Genomic DNA, 17855 nt, shown 5'->3' with positions numbered 1-17855 from the left:
CTCAAGGACTTGCATTGCAGAGTGTTAGTGGTAGCTGATTCCTATCCAGGATAGGGGAGGAACAACCTTCTCTGAGGCTCAGACATTAAGCTTGGTCTGTAATTTTGAGTCTCCTCCTGTGAGAGGGTTGAGAAAAAAGGTCTACACAACCATGAATGCTATGGAGGGAGAAAATAGAGACTGATAATATCTTCCAGCAGAAGAGCTGGGAGTAGCAGATAATAAAGTAAGAAACAGGTTGAATGCATCAAAAAGTTGTGATTCTCAAGAGAAGGCTGGGCAGCTTTATGGAAGATAACCTGACTGGATGTCACTGAATATATAGAAACAAATAAATGTATGGAAATTGCTTCACCACAGAGACTTCTTCACCTGAAAACACTGGAGAATGGGAGAGCATCAGCTAGAACTCTCTTCCTGTACTCTTCCATGGATACCAGACTTAGGTATCTTTTGCCATACTGTGGGTCTTGGAGTGGGGACAGAGGAGAATGCTGACAGTCTTTTACTTTACTTCCTCAGAAAAATGCCATTTTGCACCACTTGAGGACTTCTGACAATAAAGCACTTAACGAAAGCACTCCTGTACCCTACTCTGCTGTTGGCTGAAGCAATTTAGAATGTTGTATGCAATGAAATTCACTCTTTCCTCACATTTTAAGATCAACACTGAAGTAGACAAGCTCCTTAACTCCATTCAACTAATACCTAAATACATCCAACCAAGAAGCCAATCCAAAGCTGGAATATTTTTCATAAAATGCACAGAAAAAATATCTACAGTGCATACTTGAAGTTCAAACAGAAAAAGCCCTAAAATCAATGTTTAAGTAATTCAAACAGCCCCATGATGACTCCAATACTGTTGACTGCATTAGAGAGATCATTCCAATTGTTCTGCAAGATTTAAAGGCTTTCTGTGGCAATGGTCCCTTTTGGTAGAGTACTGACAATATATGTGTCCTCTCTTTTTTTTCTTTTCCTAACATTATTTTTATTTTTCTTTATTTTTTAAATTTCTTTTACACACTTTGCACAATTTTCTAAATCAGTCTGTGATTGACCACAGGCCTTAAAAAAAGGGGAGACAGGTTTCAAAATTTCAAAACACAAGGAATTGCTTTAAAGCAATTTAGAAGATTGGATTTAAATCCATACAATAAAACTCTACATCCTTCATGCATTCAGCAAATTGTATCCAAAAAGCTTTATAAGCTAGAAGATAAAGACTCCAAAATGCATCATAAGCTCAGCCAAATTCAAGCCACCTGCTCCACAGAGCAACAGATACAGAAGGAGGACTCCAGGCATGCTGCAGTGCTGGATTCAAGCTCTGGACTTCTCCTCATCCACTGAATCTAAGCTGGCACTGATCTATCCAGGAAAAGAAGGCAATGAGACAGAGCCATAGCTGTGGTCAAGGTGTTGTGGCATAAATGGCCCAGGATCACATCAGTCCCTTTTAGACCGAACAAATTTATTTAGAACAAATAAGCTCATAAGAGGCCAAGGCCAGACCACAACATGAGTTCAAATGATCTCTGTTCCTGTAATTAATATATGTTCTTTGCCCCAAAGACCAGCAACATCAGAAAGCAGTTATTTGCAGGGCTACACTCAGCACTGGGTGCAACATCAGGAAATCTTTCCACTCCCATATTGTGCTGGGCAAGGATTTCCAAATCCCTGTGTTGCTTTAGAGAAATCAGGAATACTGACGGCAGATGAAACTGCAAGGGAAGGAAAAAGGAAAAGAGAAAGAGAAAGAAAAAAAAGGAAAAGAAAAAGAAAAAGAAAAAGAAAAAGAAAAAGAAAAAGAAAAAGAAAAAGAAAAAGAAAAAGAAAAAAGAATTCCTAGGACCTGGAAAAGAGGAAGGATACTGTGTCTGATAAATACTGAGAGCAAACATTAACCCTTCAATAGCCACGTTCCCAGCTCCATAGCTGTGGGGTCGAGGCCGCCCCAGGACACGGCCAATGTGTGAGTTAATATTTAAAGATACGTGTGGGCTTAGAAGCAGATTAAAGTACACAATGAGCCCTGGGCTAGCCTGAGATTTCTCCATTTCAAAACATAGGAAATGCTGTAAATACCATAGCAAATGCAATTAGCAGAGCGTGATAAACAGCACTTCGTTAGCAGAGACCACAGGAGGCTTCTCCTGTTTCAGACGTTTCTGACAATGAGCAGGAACCAGAGGTCGATCCTCAAGTCTGGACACAGAACAGGCAGGCAAATGCCTCAGGGATGCCTCCAGTCTGGGATTTTGTTTTTAGCCCTCCTCTGGCCTGGTGCTCTGATGGAAGGTGCCTGCTCGACAGCTGTGATGTGTTTCTTGAGCAGTGACTGCCTGTAAGGATGGGATGCATTCCAGCAGCTCCAGAGTGCCACTGATTTGGAAGCACCAGGACATTTCCCATCAGTAAGTACAGCTGTTTTCAGACATGGGTTAAATAGAGGAGGATTTTGTCACTGGATGTGGTTTCAAGCCATTTTTATTACAGCAGACAAGACTTGAGCACAAAGTATTATTTCCAGGACACATTTAATCGATGATTCTACACCTTTGGGAAAAGAATCAAGAATCGCATTTGTTCCTCTACCCTTTGAAACCAAGACTTAAGAAAACACAGGCTCAATTAGGAATTCGAGGGACAGATCATGAAGTGTTCACTCAACTCAAGCACAACGTGCCTGACCCTAAAATATGTAAAAGGACAAAACCCAAATCATTGATGGTAGTAACAGCCCTCCTGTAGAGTTTTTGTTTCCAACCCTGCATCTTGAAAGTGTTTGTTTCCAGTCCTCAGAGGCTTTTCACAACACCAGAACTCGTGTCCAGCATGGCACAGAGAACTTGAAAGTGAATTTTAGAAAAATTCACCTCCAAGTTGTCTTTTTGAATCCAACTGACGGACTTTGGATGCTACCTGGTACCTCCTGGAGCTCCTCAGCCACAGAGTGAGGGACATAAACCCTCTACAGAGAGAGCAGCACAAACATCCAGTTTGAAGAGTAACAGGACAGGGGTCTCTGAAAGCCCCTCCCAGAGCTGTGCCATGAGCCATGCTATGGCTCTTCCTCCAGAGGCAGCCAAAGAGGAATGTCTTCCTCTGACTCACCTCAATCTCCCAGCTTGACCCAATCTTTGTAAATAATGGAGATTTAACCACATCAGTGAGCCACACATTTTGGTGGGTTATTTCTTAATTTCCTATTTCCATGAGTTAATTTAATTTTCTTTCATTTACATTGTTATTTTTTCTTTGTCTCTACTCACAGAGAGGTCTCTACTTTGTCTCTACTCTCCAGCAAAGGTACTTACAGACAAAGTCAGTTTCTTCCCCCCAGATAAGCTGTGCACACAGAGATTCTCACTTTAGACAACTTTTATAGACCATGAATAAACTCTCTCCCAGCCAGCCCAGATCTCAGAACTCTTTTAAGTATGAGCAGGCATGTGGCAGAGGTGCCCTGTGGTTACTGTGACTAAGCCCCTTCCTCATTATTGCTTATCTTCCACACCCAAGGATGTTGCTTTAAAGGTGGAAAAGAGCTTCCTCACTCTGCAACAAAATGGAGCATTTTGTGTGAATGTGGCTGCTGTCTTTTTGCTTCAAAGGCTCTCTTTGAAGCAAAAGTCAGCCTCCACATGTCTCCACAAACTGGATTTCTTTCCCCATGTAAGGGGAATTAGGACTTAAAAGTATCTGAATTTCTATTCTTATCCTGAGCCGTTGTCAGTACAAGCCATTCCTCCACTCTGACTTTCCCTCCTTTCTCTCTCCAGCCACCATCCAGTTAAGCAATTGAATATCTTTCCACAAAAAAAAATCCAATGAACAACATCCAGATGAATATATTTGTGTTTGTATCCTGTTTAAAGGCTCTGGAAATATAAAAAGAAAGCCAAACAAACAATTGTGCTCTGAAATGGGTGTATGGCAAAGACAAATGAAAACAATAAATCCATTGCATTTTGAGGAAATGAAGAGGATACGAGACATCATCCACCTGAAGAGGGAAGCCAGACTTCATACCACCAATGTGCTCTGTTTGTATAAACAACCAAACCCCAGCTCCTCATGTGTCACCCACCCACCTGAAGAAAACTCCCTACTCAAAGTACAGCACTACCTGTGCAATAAGGCTGAAAGTCATGGGAGGGGAAGGGCATAGGATTTTGACAAATAAGTTTACAGGCAAAAAAACCCAAAATTCAGACAGTTGTTTCTAATCCCAGAGGGCATGAATCCAGGATCAAAAAGAATTGTCTCCACTGGACAGGGACACAGAGCCCAGCACACCTGCCCTGATTTTACCTCTGCATAGTGGACATAGTTCTCCAGCTGCCCCTGCATAGTGAAGAAGATGGGTCAATTTGAGGATAACAGTATGTAAATACCAGTTTCAATTTTGGTCCCACATCTTGTCTCAATATAAAACATTGCACCAACATTCCCCCTTGCAATTGTTACTGGTTCCTTACTGATCTAGGAAATGCAAAAATACTGCAGAAAAAGTCCATTAAGTGCTTTGAGATCTCAGGAAATATTTTTTCCTTCCTTGCTCTTAAGTTTGTTGGGCAGAAATTCAGACCTGTCTTTTTAGTCATATTATTTTCCTTTTGCATTTTACAGTGTCATGGAAACTTGCTTTTCCCTCAGTGTATTTTTCCCTGTTGTCATTGCTTTTACAGATTACTTGACTAACAGTTGCAGCAGCCTTGTTCCAAAAAAAAGTTGACAGACTGGGGCAGCAAAAGGAGGGAGTCACTGCATCAGCTGCCAGAGGCACCTGCAACGATTTGAGCAGCAACCAGCTGCAATTGGTCCACCAAAATCGTATGTCCCCAGTCCCTTGAAACCAGGCACTTTGGTTTGTCACTTCATATTAGCTGCTGCAAGGGGCTGAGTGCTGCCAGGGCTAGTGGCCAAGCCAGGCCTGGCACCACATGGCTGCTCCTGGCAGAGCACAACAGGGCAAGGACACTTCTCCAGGGGAATTTGGGAAGGTACTTGGCTGGCAGAGGCAGGACCAGCTTTAAAAGGCTCCATCTGCAGCTTCCATTAGGGACTCGAACTCCTGCTGCCTCAGAGCCAACTTGGCTCGTCATTTCTGAAAATAAATATCAAAATGCATGGGCTGGGAGAAAATATGTCCCAAATTAAAAGATCTCATCTCTCATCAAGCCACAGTGGCTGATCTGGTTATAGGCAGCATCACAGGTGTCCTGTCTGCCAGCTGTCAGCTGGATTTTGGTGGCCGTTGATTTCAACAAATGTTTTGCTCCATCTTTTTCTGTATTTATCTCACAAATGTGTCAGGAGAGAGAGAGAAATTGAAAGAAAGTACTTTTTCTGAGTTCAAGGTCAACTGGAGCCAGCAACCAAACCAAAGGACTGGTCTGCCCCCAGCACCTGTCAGGAGCATCATGTTCATCAAGGAGAGAACCTGGTCCAGACTGCTGATCTACATGAATCATCCTTTCCACCTGCTGACCAACACAAAGTATCAATTTGCACACAAAACTCACCCAACTCATCTACAGGCTCACAGATTTACAGAAAAGTGTCGTGGCTCCCATAACTGGATTTAACAACACATAATATGTGCACCTCCCTCATTAATTTTGGCAGGTCTTGTTCCAGAAACTTTGCCTGAGACTCATTCTGAATGTATTCCCCAAGCGTTGGCTCGAAACAAGGTCCAGGAAAATCCAGACAGGTGAAGAGCTATGTGCAGCCAGCTGTGATGTTTGCTTCCCCCTCCTGCTCCTAACCCAGCCAAAAGCACTGGAATAGCTGCAGTGTGTTACTGGGAGCAGGATGCCAGGACTCAGATTTGAGCATCTTTCAGTCCAGGCAAAGTCAGTCCTCCACCCCCTGAGACTGAAATATCATGGGACAAGTATAACTTGTAAGCATGACTGGATCCAAAAAACCCCATGATCTTTGGACTGCACATTCTGTTTTGCCTTGGGTTAGTTAAGATGATACATCCACCTTAAGAACACCAGCCTCAACTCTTCTCCTTGGAGAACATGTCCCAGATATCTGGGGAGCACCTTGAGTACACAACTCTCTGTCAAGGAAGGGGATTTGGCTGTGGACACAAGCTCTTTCAAGCATCCACTCCCCTGCACCACTCAATTTCACAGCCCAGATCCCCACCAACCCCTCCCTGAACCTCTCCCTTCATCTTTCACAGTCTCCATGTGGTGGGATGTCCCTTCTCACTTTCCCACTCTGGGGAGGCTGTGAACAGGTGGGCAGGAAAGCAGAGGTATTACTTACACACAGTAGATTGAAGTCACCCTCCTTATGTCTCCTAGCTGCCACTTTTCCCATGAGTGTCATCTCCAGAAGGGATGCTTGAGAGGTCCAACACTCACTACAGTGCTGCAATTCCCAGCCCACATTCACATGTTGACACTCAGGGTGGGCTTCAACTTTCCCATTGCCTCACACTCCCCCAGGAAAGTATCACCCCCCTCAGCCACTTCTGTGTTAGCATAGAGGGAACACAACTAGATCAATGAAAGTCCCATCTCTCCTACCTACACAGTGCCTTGGCCCTTGGCTAAGAGGCTTCCAAAGGTAAGGGGCTCCCAAAAAGCTCTTCATCCAGCTAAGAAAGCACTGCAGCAGGATTTGTGCCCAGCAGCACAAATCCAGCACTGCAAGACTTTAAACCATGTCTGGGCTGGAAAGCCCAAGGGTATGACATCCCTGCAGACAGCCTTGGATCTGAAACAGAGGAGGAGCAACAGGGTCCCTCCAGCCCCACCTTTGTGTCTCTTAACATGCAGAGCTCAGTCTACAACTATCAACTGCCTCTATGGCCATCAGCCAGATGGAGAACCCAAAAGGTGTCCTGGGGCTGGGGTCAGATGCTTGTTCACCACCAAGTACAGCAGCAGACAGCCTTGTGCCACGAAATATGGAATGATTTAGAGCATTTGGCAGAACTTCATTAAAATGTGACTCTGGATAATTAAAAGCAGCCTGGGGCCATGTGGGTCTCCCTTCCCTGCCAGTTCCTGGAAGGATTGCTGCTTCACCCTTTGAGGAGGCAGTAGTACATACACACACATACATACATACCCCTGGTTGTCTTGGCATTTCCTTGCTCAGAGAGCTGGAAACTGGATATTTTTAAGGATATTATGTACTTGGATGTGCCTGGGACACAGCCAGAGAGAGCCATGCTCTGGAGTAATCTGCATTGCCTGATAGGCAGCAAGTTGGTCCAGACATGTTCACCAGGAGCTGTGGCACTCTTTGGGGCTCCCCTGTTGGTACCAGGAGGGTGCTAAGTGGGGGTCTCACCTCTGCACCTCCTCACCAGCATGGCTGCTGTGGGGGACAGGAGTTCAGATGGGTGGGGAAAAGCTCCATTTTCAATCCCAGATTCTGACTGTCCACAAATGATACCAAATCCAAGGCTCCCATGTTATATCAGGTCATGTCTCCTGCATTGTGCATGAAAACCAGCCAATGTACCCTCAACAGAAATAATGTGCTTCTAAGAAACAACTGAAAACCAGAGATATTGCCCCATTTTTCTCCTGGGAAGCACTGCTGAGAACACCTTCTGGGTGTTATAAATATGATAAAGACCATATGCAATGGAAACATCCTGTGGATAAGGCTATTGTGTATTCCTTTTTCATCTTTTACTCTGCATTTTATCAGCCTGTGTGCATGTGGAAAGATAGAAAACTGATAGGGATATGCCAATCAGAACTCTAAGAGTCCCCTACCACAGCCTGGGTGTGAATATTCAGAAAAGAATCAGTGCCATTTCTGTGCCAAATGACTCCTAGGGATGTTTCCCAAATGTATCAATTGTCTCCTGGTCTTCCCTTGCCCCAGACACTTGTCAGCAGTTCTCCATTACATCTGATATTGCTTACATGTACTCAAATTAAACACAGATCGAAGGGAGGGGATGCACCCTGGGTGGGTTTCTGGGAGGAAAACAAAAGAGCTGTAAATCACTATGAAAACAAATCAGAAGTGATGGCACTTTCAATCATGCTATTAGGTTCACGGAGAAACAACTCCTCTAACCAATGGCAGGGCAAGAAACCACATGTAAAAGAAGATTTTCAAGCCTCTAGGTATTGGACCTCACTTTACTTCTATTTTGAGGTCTTTTTGCCCTTGCCACGTAGCAAATAACTGAGATTATTTTGTGCTTCCCTAGTGCCTTAAGACCAGAGAAGGGAGAATGTCTAATGCAGCTCATGCCACAAGCAAACACAAAAACTCAGAACGTGGGAATTAAAGAGAACTGTCTCCACCAAGCCAGGATACTACCTGCTTTTTTTCAGATTGCTGCTTCTCCTAAAACTGCTGGCTCTGGACTCCATGACCAGCATTTTCCAGTCTTGAACTTCATCTCCCAGCACTCGGAGCAGAGAGGGAGCCCTGCAAGAGCAGAAGCTCTTAACTTTAAAGAGATAAAAAAATTACTTTTTCATTTTAATTTTGTGGATAACATGGGCAATGCAGTTATCAGCTTATCTTTCCTAGTGGTCAGGATTTGCAAGACTCCCAGAGCAGAGTCATTTTTGGCATCAGCAATGTCCATCTCAGCCAGCACAGGAAAAATCTCTGGCGCATGCATCCAATGCATCTCAGGCTCTCTCTGGACAGGATACTATTTAATCACTTCCAAAATCAGAGTGGTCTGAAAAATTATGGGGAATTCCCCATTTCCTTCCTACTTCCCCCTCTCTGAGGGCATGTCGCCCCGGAGATGGATCAAAACAAGTCCCCACAGCAATGTGAACAAGCCCTTCTCTGGTGGGCAAAGAGCTTTAGTACAAGTGAATATTTCTCTGTGGTTTGTGCCCTTGTGTGCTGTGAAGTGTCACTGACTGAGGCCCTTTACCATTCAACTGGTTAAGAGCATCAGGGGAGAGACAGGCTGGGACCAGCAGATGTGCTGCTGCCCACAGATGGGCTCAGGGATTCACCCAGCCCAGTGGCTCCCAGTCCGTGCACATAGGAGTTGCTAAAATACAGATAATTCTGAAACTATTTCCTCTACTTCCACAGAGGAAGAATGTAAATTAATTTAATTTTTGCTTTGCTCAGTAATGGCAAGGCCATTTGTGCAATTACACTGCTTTTCCTTTCTAGTTCCCTTTTCAGCTGCTCCAAAGTCTTCCAGGTGTCCCAGTCAGGTCATTAGTCTGTTACAGCAGCCATGGTGTCACCAGAGAAGAAGATCCAAACTCAAAGATGCTAAATAGATATTTGTAGACTGCCCAGCTAACCCACTAATTACCTTGCATTTTATTTGGGACACTGACTACTCTCATAAAAGCTCTGTTATTACTCAGATAAAGATCTGGAGATCTCTCAGAAGGCAAGTCCATTCATCTAAATCAATTGAGGTAACAGCATGGTTGTGGCTCTGAAGCTTGAGTCAATCCAGGGAGAGAGGCTTAATAAAAGGTATAGTCTCCCCCTGCAATGTCTGAGCTTAATTGAAGTTATCTGACTCCTTAATTTCCATGGACTTTATCTTAGTGCTCTCACTGTTGCTCACAATTGGGCTGACACCTTGACATCAGTCCCTTGTTGTGATGCACCTGGAGTCATTTTTCAACTCTCCTGCACACATAAAGGGGGAGGCCAAAAGAACACATTTCTTACCAATGTATTGACAAAACCAGTTCAAGCCCCTTTGAATAATAACTACAAGTGCTGCTAGAGATTTCTACTGTCCTTATTGATGCCAGACCTCAAGTCACTTCTCATGTAATCCCTTGTGTGCAGACAAAGGAACAAGGTCCTCTTTACGAGATCACAGAACTCTGCAGAAGGCCAGGAGGAGAAATTACAGTTCCTAGATTTGCACTAAAATGGTGAAACTCTGCAGGGGGGCTAGATTTCAATCCCAACGTGCTGCATCATCCCTTGGTTTTAGAAACAACCATGTAGGAACCACTGCAACAACAAGCTGGAGTCAAGCAAGAGATCTGCAAACATCACTAAGGGGCTGAGACAAAAAGTCAAGATGAAGCCACATTGGTGTTTGCCTCTGCAAACGTGGAGGCCAAAATGCAAGTGCCTAAAGAAACAATGGCAGGAGCTATCACTGCACTCTGAAATGGCCAGAACAAGCGCCTAAGTGAATTTACGAGACTGTGGGGTTATTGGAAAACTATGGAAAGCAGTATTTGGCTCTTAGCCCAGACTGCAAGGGGCTTAAAAATGCAGCTGGAATTAGCTTACAGCAAAAGCAGCAGGCCCAGGATGAGGAAAGTATTATACTCAGTGAGATGTGCCTTGGGTCTGACCTCTTTTCATCACACACCATGGGGCTTTCTAAAAATTGAAAACATTTTACCATGATGGAAAAGGCAGGTGGCACATCCCAGTGCATCAAAAAGTTCCTGCACATCTCTTTGCTCTCTTTTGCATCATCAGACACATTTGCTGGAAGGAGGAAAAGAAGCTGTCAGTGTATTCCTCGTTTCACCCCTTGGGGAGCCCAGACAAGGCTGCCTGCATGCAAGGAGCTCTGCAGAGAGAATAGGCCAAGCAGGAGGAAAACATGTCAGTGGTCACTTTTGGGTCACCTGCTCCATGGCCAGCTCAAGCACACCCTGCAGAAGGGATCTCTTGCTTGGAGTAGTATTACATGAGGCAAAGACACTCATCCATCATGGGATTTTCTCGCATTCTGGCTGAGCATCCCAGAGCTGCAAACACAAAATATCCATTGCAACTGCACATGCTTCGAGCACCAAAATCTCCCTTAAAATGTCCACCTCAGGAATATATCAGGAGCAGGATTCCAAAACACTTTCAGAGTATGGGATTTGGCTGTAAACAGAAAAATTCAATATTCCTTTATTCCAAACCTCCTCTGGCCTGCTTCTTTTTTAAGTTGTCCCTGCATGCAGCTGTTCCAACACCTGGAAGCAGGATCCTACCTATGAACTCCTTTCATCCTTTCTGCTCTGAATGTCTCAACATTTTCACCTCTCCTCTCTGACTGCACAAAACATCCATGATGTATTTTAAGGAATTTATGTCAGTACACAGCAGCTAGTGAGACCCCTGACTTCTCACTACAGTATGAGCCTCATCAGACAACCCTTCCCTCTCTGTCCAAGCTCTTCCCAACTTGACATCAAAACAGAACCTCCCCTTTGGGTGTACTCAGGTTCCCAAAGAGGTTCTTTTTGAAAAACTTCAAGAATAATGCTCTATGTTCACTGTCTGTGCCATGAAGCTGGCACACACCACACATTTCAGCTTAGGAGCCAGCATGGGGCAGCTGGGCCGAGCACATTTGGAAATGGAAATTGCTCACACTGTGATGGGATGTGAGCACACATGATGACAATTGGGAAAGCCACCACTACACGTGATAAGGCAGAGAGAGGAGGGAAACTAAAGAGAGCTGTACCTGAGAAGAGCTGAGGAACAAATTCCTGATATTGCAGCAGGCAGAAATGTCATCCCTTTCCCAGGCTGGGGCACGCAGGCGCCGGGAGCCGGCGCTCGGCTGGGCAAACACAGATGCAGGAGCTGAATGGGAGCACAGTCAGCCCCAGCTATTTTTAACTGGTGCAGAGGAAGCTTTTACTTTTCATTATGAAGGCGAGACAAAGTGTCCATCAGTTATGCTGAATTTGTTCACTGGATGGGTGGGGGTTGAAGCACGTAAAGCCCCCGGCCCCTGTCTGTGGGACCAGCAGCTCTAATCCCCCCCAGTCTGCTCACAGCTGTGAGGGTCAAAGAGTGCAACAGCTGAAATGCACTTTTGATATATATGCTGAGGGCTGCCCCAACTTACTCTGGGGGTTTCTGCCTGGTGATTTCCATTAAAGCTGACTGGTGAGATTCACTGCTGGCATAAATGAGCACCAGCCCATCAAGATCCCCTACATTTATCTCAGCATGACAAAATAAACAGTGCAGAGGCATCATGAGCAGACACTGGCAGTTGGATCTGGTGGTCCCCCAATGCCACTTTGCTTCCCTGGACAAAAATCTGTGGATTTGGCAGCAGCAGCACCTTTATTTTGCCAAGTATGTTGCCTGTGGCACTGGGGAGCAGGGGGGGTGGGAGGGAGGAGGCAGGGCTGGGACCAGGGCTCTCCACCTCCCCCTTCTTGCCCAGACAGGGTTACAGCTCTGCAATTTAATTGTAGGATAACTAACTTCCTCATAAACATAAATTTCTGCTGCTGTCTCCACATATATATTTGAACATATATATATATGAATATATTTGATATGTATATGTGTGAATATATTCCACACTACCTCCCCAAAATATCAGCAGCAAGAAAACACTTGCTCATGGGGCATCCCAAGGAGAGGAGCTGTGTCACTGGCCACATGGCCACAAACCAGCTCAAACTTTGGTGGCATTTGGCCAGGTAATGAAAGGAAAAGGCTCAGCCAGCTACTGAATTCCCTGCACCCATCTCCCAAACAAGCCACTCATACATCTGCTGTCATACATAAACATCATGCCTTGGGTGAATCCACAGAAGACACAAGTCATGACACCTGTCCCATCCATCCTGACCTAGAGAGGTGCTTAAAATGTTCTCAGCTACCAGGGGAAACCACCAGCCTCACAAAGCAAGGTTTGGCACTAAACCAGCTCTCCAAGTTCCACTTTTTCAAAAGTATATGCACATCCAAAACATGCACACACTTGACAACAGGTTGCTCCTCTCTGCCAAATAAGCATTTATTAAAATCTTGCATTTATTGCACACACTGCAATCCCATAAAGGGACTCAGAAGCCAACAGTGGGCATCTTTGGACTTTCCATACATTTTTAAGGGAGGATTGCCTAGAGGGTGAACTGCTTTCTGTGGCCTTCTTTGAAAGGAAAAAGAGACATTTCATCTGTCTTGTTCAGAAGTGAGTGCTGACATCACTCAGAGGAGCCCTGCTCTCATTGCTCACATGAAACATGCCCTCAAGAGTCTATTTTTCCCCAGCTGCTACACAGGCAGCTCAGGGCGATTAGTTCAGTAGATGTTTATGCTGTTATGTGGAGTCAGGCAAGAATAATCCCTTACAGTCTGACATGGTCCAGGTACTGCTCTTGCTACATGACATGAACACAGAAGTTCAAAAGCAAAGATCTGCTCCTGAACATTTCAGCTGAAATTAAAAACTGATGTCTAGAGATAGCAAACCCAGGAATGATCTGGGTCAGGGAGGACAGGATCACAAGTAATATTATTTTCAACCTATTGCTCATGAACAAGTTGATACCAAGCTTTGCTCAGGTCCACAAGAAGCTAAAGAGGTTAACACAGAGGTCAGCTTTGAAAACAGTTTAATATTTCCTCACCAGTGTGTTATTTTGCTAGTGATACTACCCAAGGAACAGGAAAATCAGGGACCTGCTGCTCTGCATTCATACACATGTGTTCACAACGGACATGGGGATGCCTGTGCCCACTTTGAAAATGAGCACTGGAAAGCAAACAAATTCCTTACCCGGTTGTCCTCTTGAATCTCCCAGTCACTGGAGAAGCTCAGCATGTGCTGTGCCTGTGAGCAGTTTGAGAACTGGAAAAGGCTGGCAAACATCCTTCTGTTCTCCTGGGTATCAGGGAAAATCGCCTCCTGGAAGTTGACTCCATGTGGCAGGAGGATGTAGTTCTCATCCATTCTGGAACACAGATTGCAAGGACAGCCCGCTGTGAGAATGAGCAGCGCTCTCCCTCCTGCAGAAGTCACCTGTCACACTTCAGCCTGGCTCAACAAAAAGTCACACAGACTTTTAGCCGGCAAGGGGCTCTCAGCTCTCCTGTCACGTAAATCACCAAAATAACAATTTCCACCGCAAGGACTGGATGAGGCAGCAGCAGTAAGGACCAAACAGGCTCTCTCCACCCTGCAGACATCCGTGAAACCCCATGAAGGAGGCAAATCTGTATTTTGGGCCAAAGTTTCTACTGAATTTGCATCACTTTGCCCTTGAGCCCAGAGTTTAAGTACTCCTTCAAGCAGTTTATAAATAATTTGTGTCAATAAAATGTGTTTAAAGATGTTGCTCCAGACTAAGCCCTAGACGGCATCAAAATTAGTTTTGCTAAGCACTCAGTGTAAGAATATATCAAGTATTTCAAAACAAGCCACTGAGCAGTATTTCACAAATGCTCTTGAATTGAAAGGTCATGGTGATGGCTCTGTTCCCACATTGTGGTTTATTTTCTTATTCTTTCGATGAGCCCAAAGTCAGGGTTTGGCTGGGACTCGGGAGAGTCGGTGGGAAGAGTCGATGGAGAGTCGGGTGAGTATTTGGGGATGGGTTTTAAACTCCCGTGCCAAACTCCGGCAAACAGGCTCTGGCCTCTCTCCAGCCCTCTGACCGTCCCGCCGTAAGAAACAAAAGCAGCAGCACCCACGAGCTGCTCAACAGCAGCTCCCTGTGCATGTGCTGGCTGGAATACTACGGGAGTTTGGTGTTTGGGGTTTTTCTCTCCCCGTGTGGAAGCGCAGAGGAGAAGGCGCTGCCCGGAGCGGGACGGAGCGAACCCCCCGGGCAGGGGCGGGCGCGGAGATGCCCCGGAGCCGGGACGGGACATCCCAACCCCTCCCCGCACCCCCCGAGCCCGGGACTCACCGCAGGAAGAAGAAATAAGAGTAGCCCTGCATGACGGTGTGCGAGTGGCAGGAGAAGTACCCGAGGCCGGTGAGGTTGAGGCGGGAGCCGGCGGGCACCTCCAGCATGCTGCCCCACGCCTGGTCGCACAGCAGCTCGATCTCGGCCGAGTAGAAGAGATCCCCCGCTCCCTGCTGGGCCCCGCCGGGGGGGTCTCTCTGCCAGGGCAGGTAGTTGTAGGCGCCGTAGGGGTCGGGGTGCAGCGCCAGCACCCGCGCGTACACGATGATCGCGGCCAGCTCGGCCCGGCAGCCCTCGCTGAGCGGCCGCCACTCCGCGGGGAGCTGGCAGCCGCCCCCGGCCCCCGCCCGGGCCCCCAGCACCAGCACCAGCCCCAGAACCAGCACCGGCACCGGCACCGGGAGAGGCACCGGCAGCATCGCGGGCGGCTCCGGGGGATGCGGCGGACCGGGGATGGGAGAGAGCGCAGGGAGGCAGCGAGGAGAGAAGGGTGATGGTGCAAAGGGCAGAGAGGGAGGAGTGCAGGGCGCCAGGGGCAGATGCCCAGAGGGCTGAGAGCCGAGCAGGCGGCGGTGAGAAGGGGAGAAGATGAAGAGGGTCGAGGGGCAGGGGGTGTACCGGGGCAGAGATGCGAGGAGCAGAGATGAGAAGGGGAGGGATGGGAAAAGGCAGAGATGAGAAGGGGGCAGAGAGGCAAAGGGGAGGGATGTAAGTGAGAGAGGTGCAAAGGGGGAGGTGAAAAGGGAGGGATACAAAGGGGAGGGATGCAAAGGCAGAGTTGCAAAGAGGAGGAATGCAAAGGGAAGAGGTGGACAGAACGGAGACTGCAAAGAGAGAAGATGTAGAAGAGCAGAGATGGGAAAGGCAGGCACGCTCCGGGGTGAGGGCAGCTGCTGCCACACACTCCCTGGACCCGGGGTGAGCCCTTGGTGGCACCCAGGGCTTTGGAAGGTGAACGTGTGGCTCGTTGGGTTTTGGAAATGGAAAGGTCCCAGTGGAGCAGGGGGCTGTGCACAGCTTTCTTAGGAAACAAAATCCTGGGAAACTTAAGATGTGTTTGTGTAGAAACTTGTAACTCTAGTCATCCACTTCTCCCACTTCAAATGAGTCTGGAGAAAAACTTGCAAGTGTAGGAGACCAGCTCTTCCTAGCAGCCTGCAATCATTTTCCAAAATACATCTGGTGAGCAAGGTAAAATAAAAAGCCTTGGTCTCAATATATTTTGACTTCCTACTGCTTCATCCTAGAGCAGTCTGATGCAGCTTAGGGCTTCTCCAAGTTTTTGGCAGAGAGCTTAAAGACTGACCCTCTCCCCACATAAAAACTGCTGCGGAGCTTCTCCCAAGGATCCCTGGGGGCCTTGCACCACTCACAGCCTCCAACAGCCTCTTTCTATTTCAGTGTTCTCCTTTTCCCACATCTGATCTTGCTTGGAATAATAGTCAGGAATGGGCATGGGATGCTTAAAATCTTTTGGAGCTTTTTTTTTTTTTTTTTTTTTTTTTTTTTTTGTATGAATATCATGGAGACACAGTCACAGTTAAATCTCTCCCTGGCTGTAAAGGTTGCTCAAAATCTGGCAGCATGTCCTGACTGGTTCATTTAATCTTACCCTCTATCTGTGTCCATCTGCCTCTCCAGTCCTCTACAAGGACTTGGAGCTCTTGGAAGCAGAAGGTGCCTCTTTGTTCCATGTTTGTGCTACACCTGGTATAGGAGGGTCCTTGTGCAGGACTGGGGTTTGAAATAATGTGCAAAATAATGAATCATCGATTGGATCATGCTGAGTCAACTTCATAATAGTGAGACAAAACATCTTCAGTGACAAGTGTCTTCCTCTGGAATAGTTTCATCAGTCTCATCTGTGTGCTGAAGAGTTCAATAAAGTAGTATTCATATTTCATGGTGGCAAGATGCTACAATATATTTCATCAGAGCTTTATGCATGAGCATCAAAGTTGATTCTTGCTAAAAGAGAAACAGATTTTGATATTTTTTTCTCCCTAAAAAACCCTTCAGAATGACAGATAGAGTTTTTCTCAATTTTTTCGCTGATTCTTGAAGATCAACGAATTGCTTCCAACTTTCAGGAAAAAAGTTTAAAAGACAATTTTGATTTTTTTTTAAGAAAATACCCTCAAGAAATCCAAAAGACCAACCAGCTCAGTACTTATTTAATGTTAATCATTAGGAAAAACTGCTTTTTGATTTGGAACCTCAAGGGACAAAACCACGGTAGAGAAGGTTTCAGAGCCTCTTTCAGTAGGTTTTAGATAAAGGAATAAAAAATAAAGACTAAAACAAAGAATTAAGGCTGATGATGACTTCAGATAAAGCTGAGGCAGTTTTGGAGGCATTTTGTGCTATCCAGTGTAAATGGAGGCTTTGATATGTATGAACCTCAGGTTTCTATTGAGAAATGGTATCTTGAGATACTGGCAAAGAATAAAGAGAGAAGTGGTGGGAGAGAAGTCCAACCCATCCAAGGTGGTCTCTCCATGTCTGTCCATGCTTTTCCAAGTGGTACAACTGCTGTCAGAGCCTGGCAGCTTCACCCTCTCGGATCTTGTGTTCAGTCTGGGCAGCAACATGTGTTTTATTACTCCAGTGCCAATACTCAGGAGGCAGAGCCCCAAGAAGCTGAAGAGATGTTTGTAACCATCGGCTGGTTGGTTCTGTCCTGGGAACCAAATTCTCAGCTTGTGTGAAGTGCAGTTGCTATTTCCTCTGTGTATACATACAAGATTGATATTTTCTGGGTAGAAAACCTCACATTTAACCTTCATCTCTGCTCACTGTGTATTGCAAGTAAATAATGGTCAACTGTCCTCAGGCCACTTTGGGAATATGTGATCTAAGCTGTGAACTGTTCTGCTGTTCCTCACATTTCATTTAGCCACCACATAACATAATTTAGCTGGGAGGAAGGACAGGGTGAGAAAGGACAGGCAGCTCACAAGCAGAGTATGGAAGTCTTTCCTTAATGCTACTATTAATAGCCTAAACTTCTTATATCTGACCAGGGTGTTTGAATCAGTGAGCCAGCTCAGAAAACACAACAGCATTTGCTGGCATACTCTGATGCTGACTGATGCTCTCTAAATTGCTTTTTTGGTGGTGATTACCAGAGTGTGGATGCAAATAATTAATGCTCTGTGGAATTTCTCTGTCATTCTGCAGAGTGGCCGGGTCAGCATTTTGAGGATGTAGCAGGCATCCATG

General features: G+C 45.9%; 1 protein-coding gene and 1 long non-coding RNA gene across 3 annotated transcripts in view; one reads left to right on the top strand and one right to left on the bottom strand.

Annotated features, from left to right (window-relative positions):
- Window positions 1–15052, bottom strand: part of CCDC3 (coiled-coil domain containing 3) — a gene marked incomplete at its 5' end in the record, with an annotated part of 35312 nt that extends 20260 nt beyond the window's left edge. The window contains 2 exons of the mRNA XM_083860632.1: window positions 13502–13676; window positions 14634–15052. Of these exons, the coding sequence (XP_083716758.1) occupies window positions 13502–13676; window positions 14634–15052 (594 nt within the window). The remainder of the gene's footprint in view (window positions 1–13501; window positions 13677–14633) is intronic.
- Window positions 1506–6952, top strand: LOC310908941. 2 transcript variants are annotated; one of them, XR_014589982.1, is made up of 4 exons: window positions 1506–2423; window positions 3284–3333; window positions 4701–4845; window positions 5329–6952. It is a non-coding gene; the product is annotated as an uncharacterized lncRNA (long non-coding RNA). The 2 variants fall into 2 exon arrangements; XR_014589983.1 differs by having other exon boundaries at window positions 4701–6952.
- Window positions 15053–17855: the final 2803 nt, after the last annotated feature.

Source organism: Zosterops lateralis (assembly GCF_965231275.1).
Source record: "Zosterops lateralis genome assembly, chromosome: 4".
NCBI classification, from domain to species: Eukaryota; Metazoa; Chordata; class Aves; order Passeriformes; family Zosteropidae; genus Zosterops; species Zosterops lateralis.
Note: the sequence above shows the minus strand (reverse complement) of the source record. Positions and strands in the feature narration are given on the sequence as shown.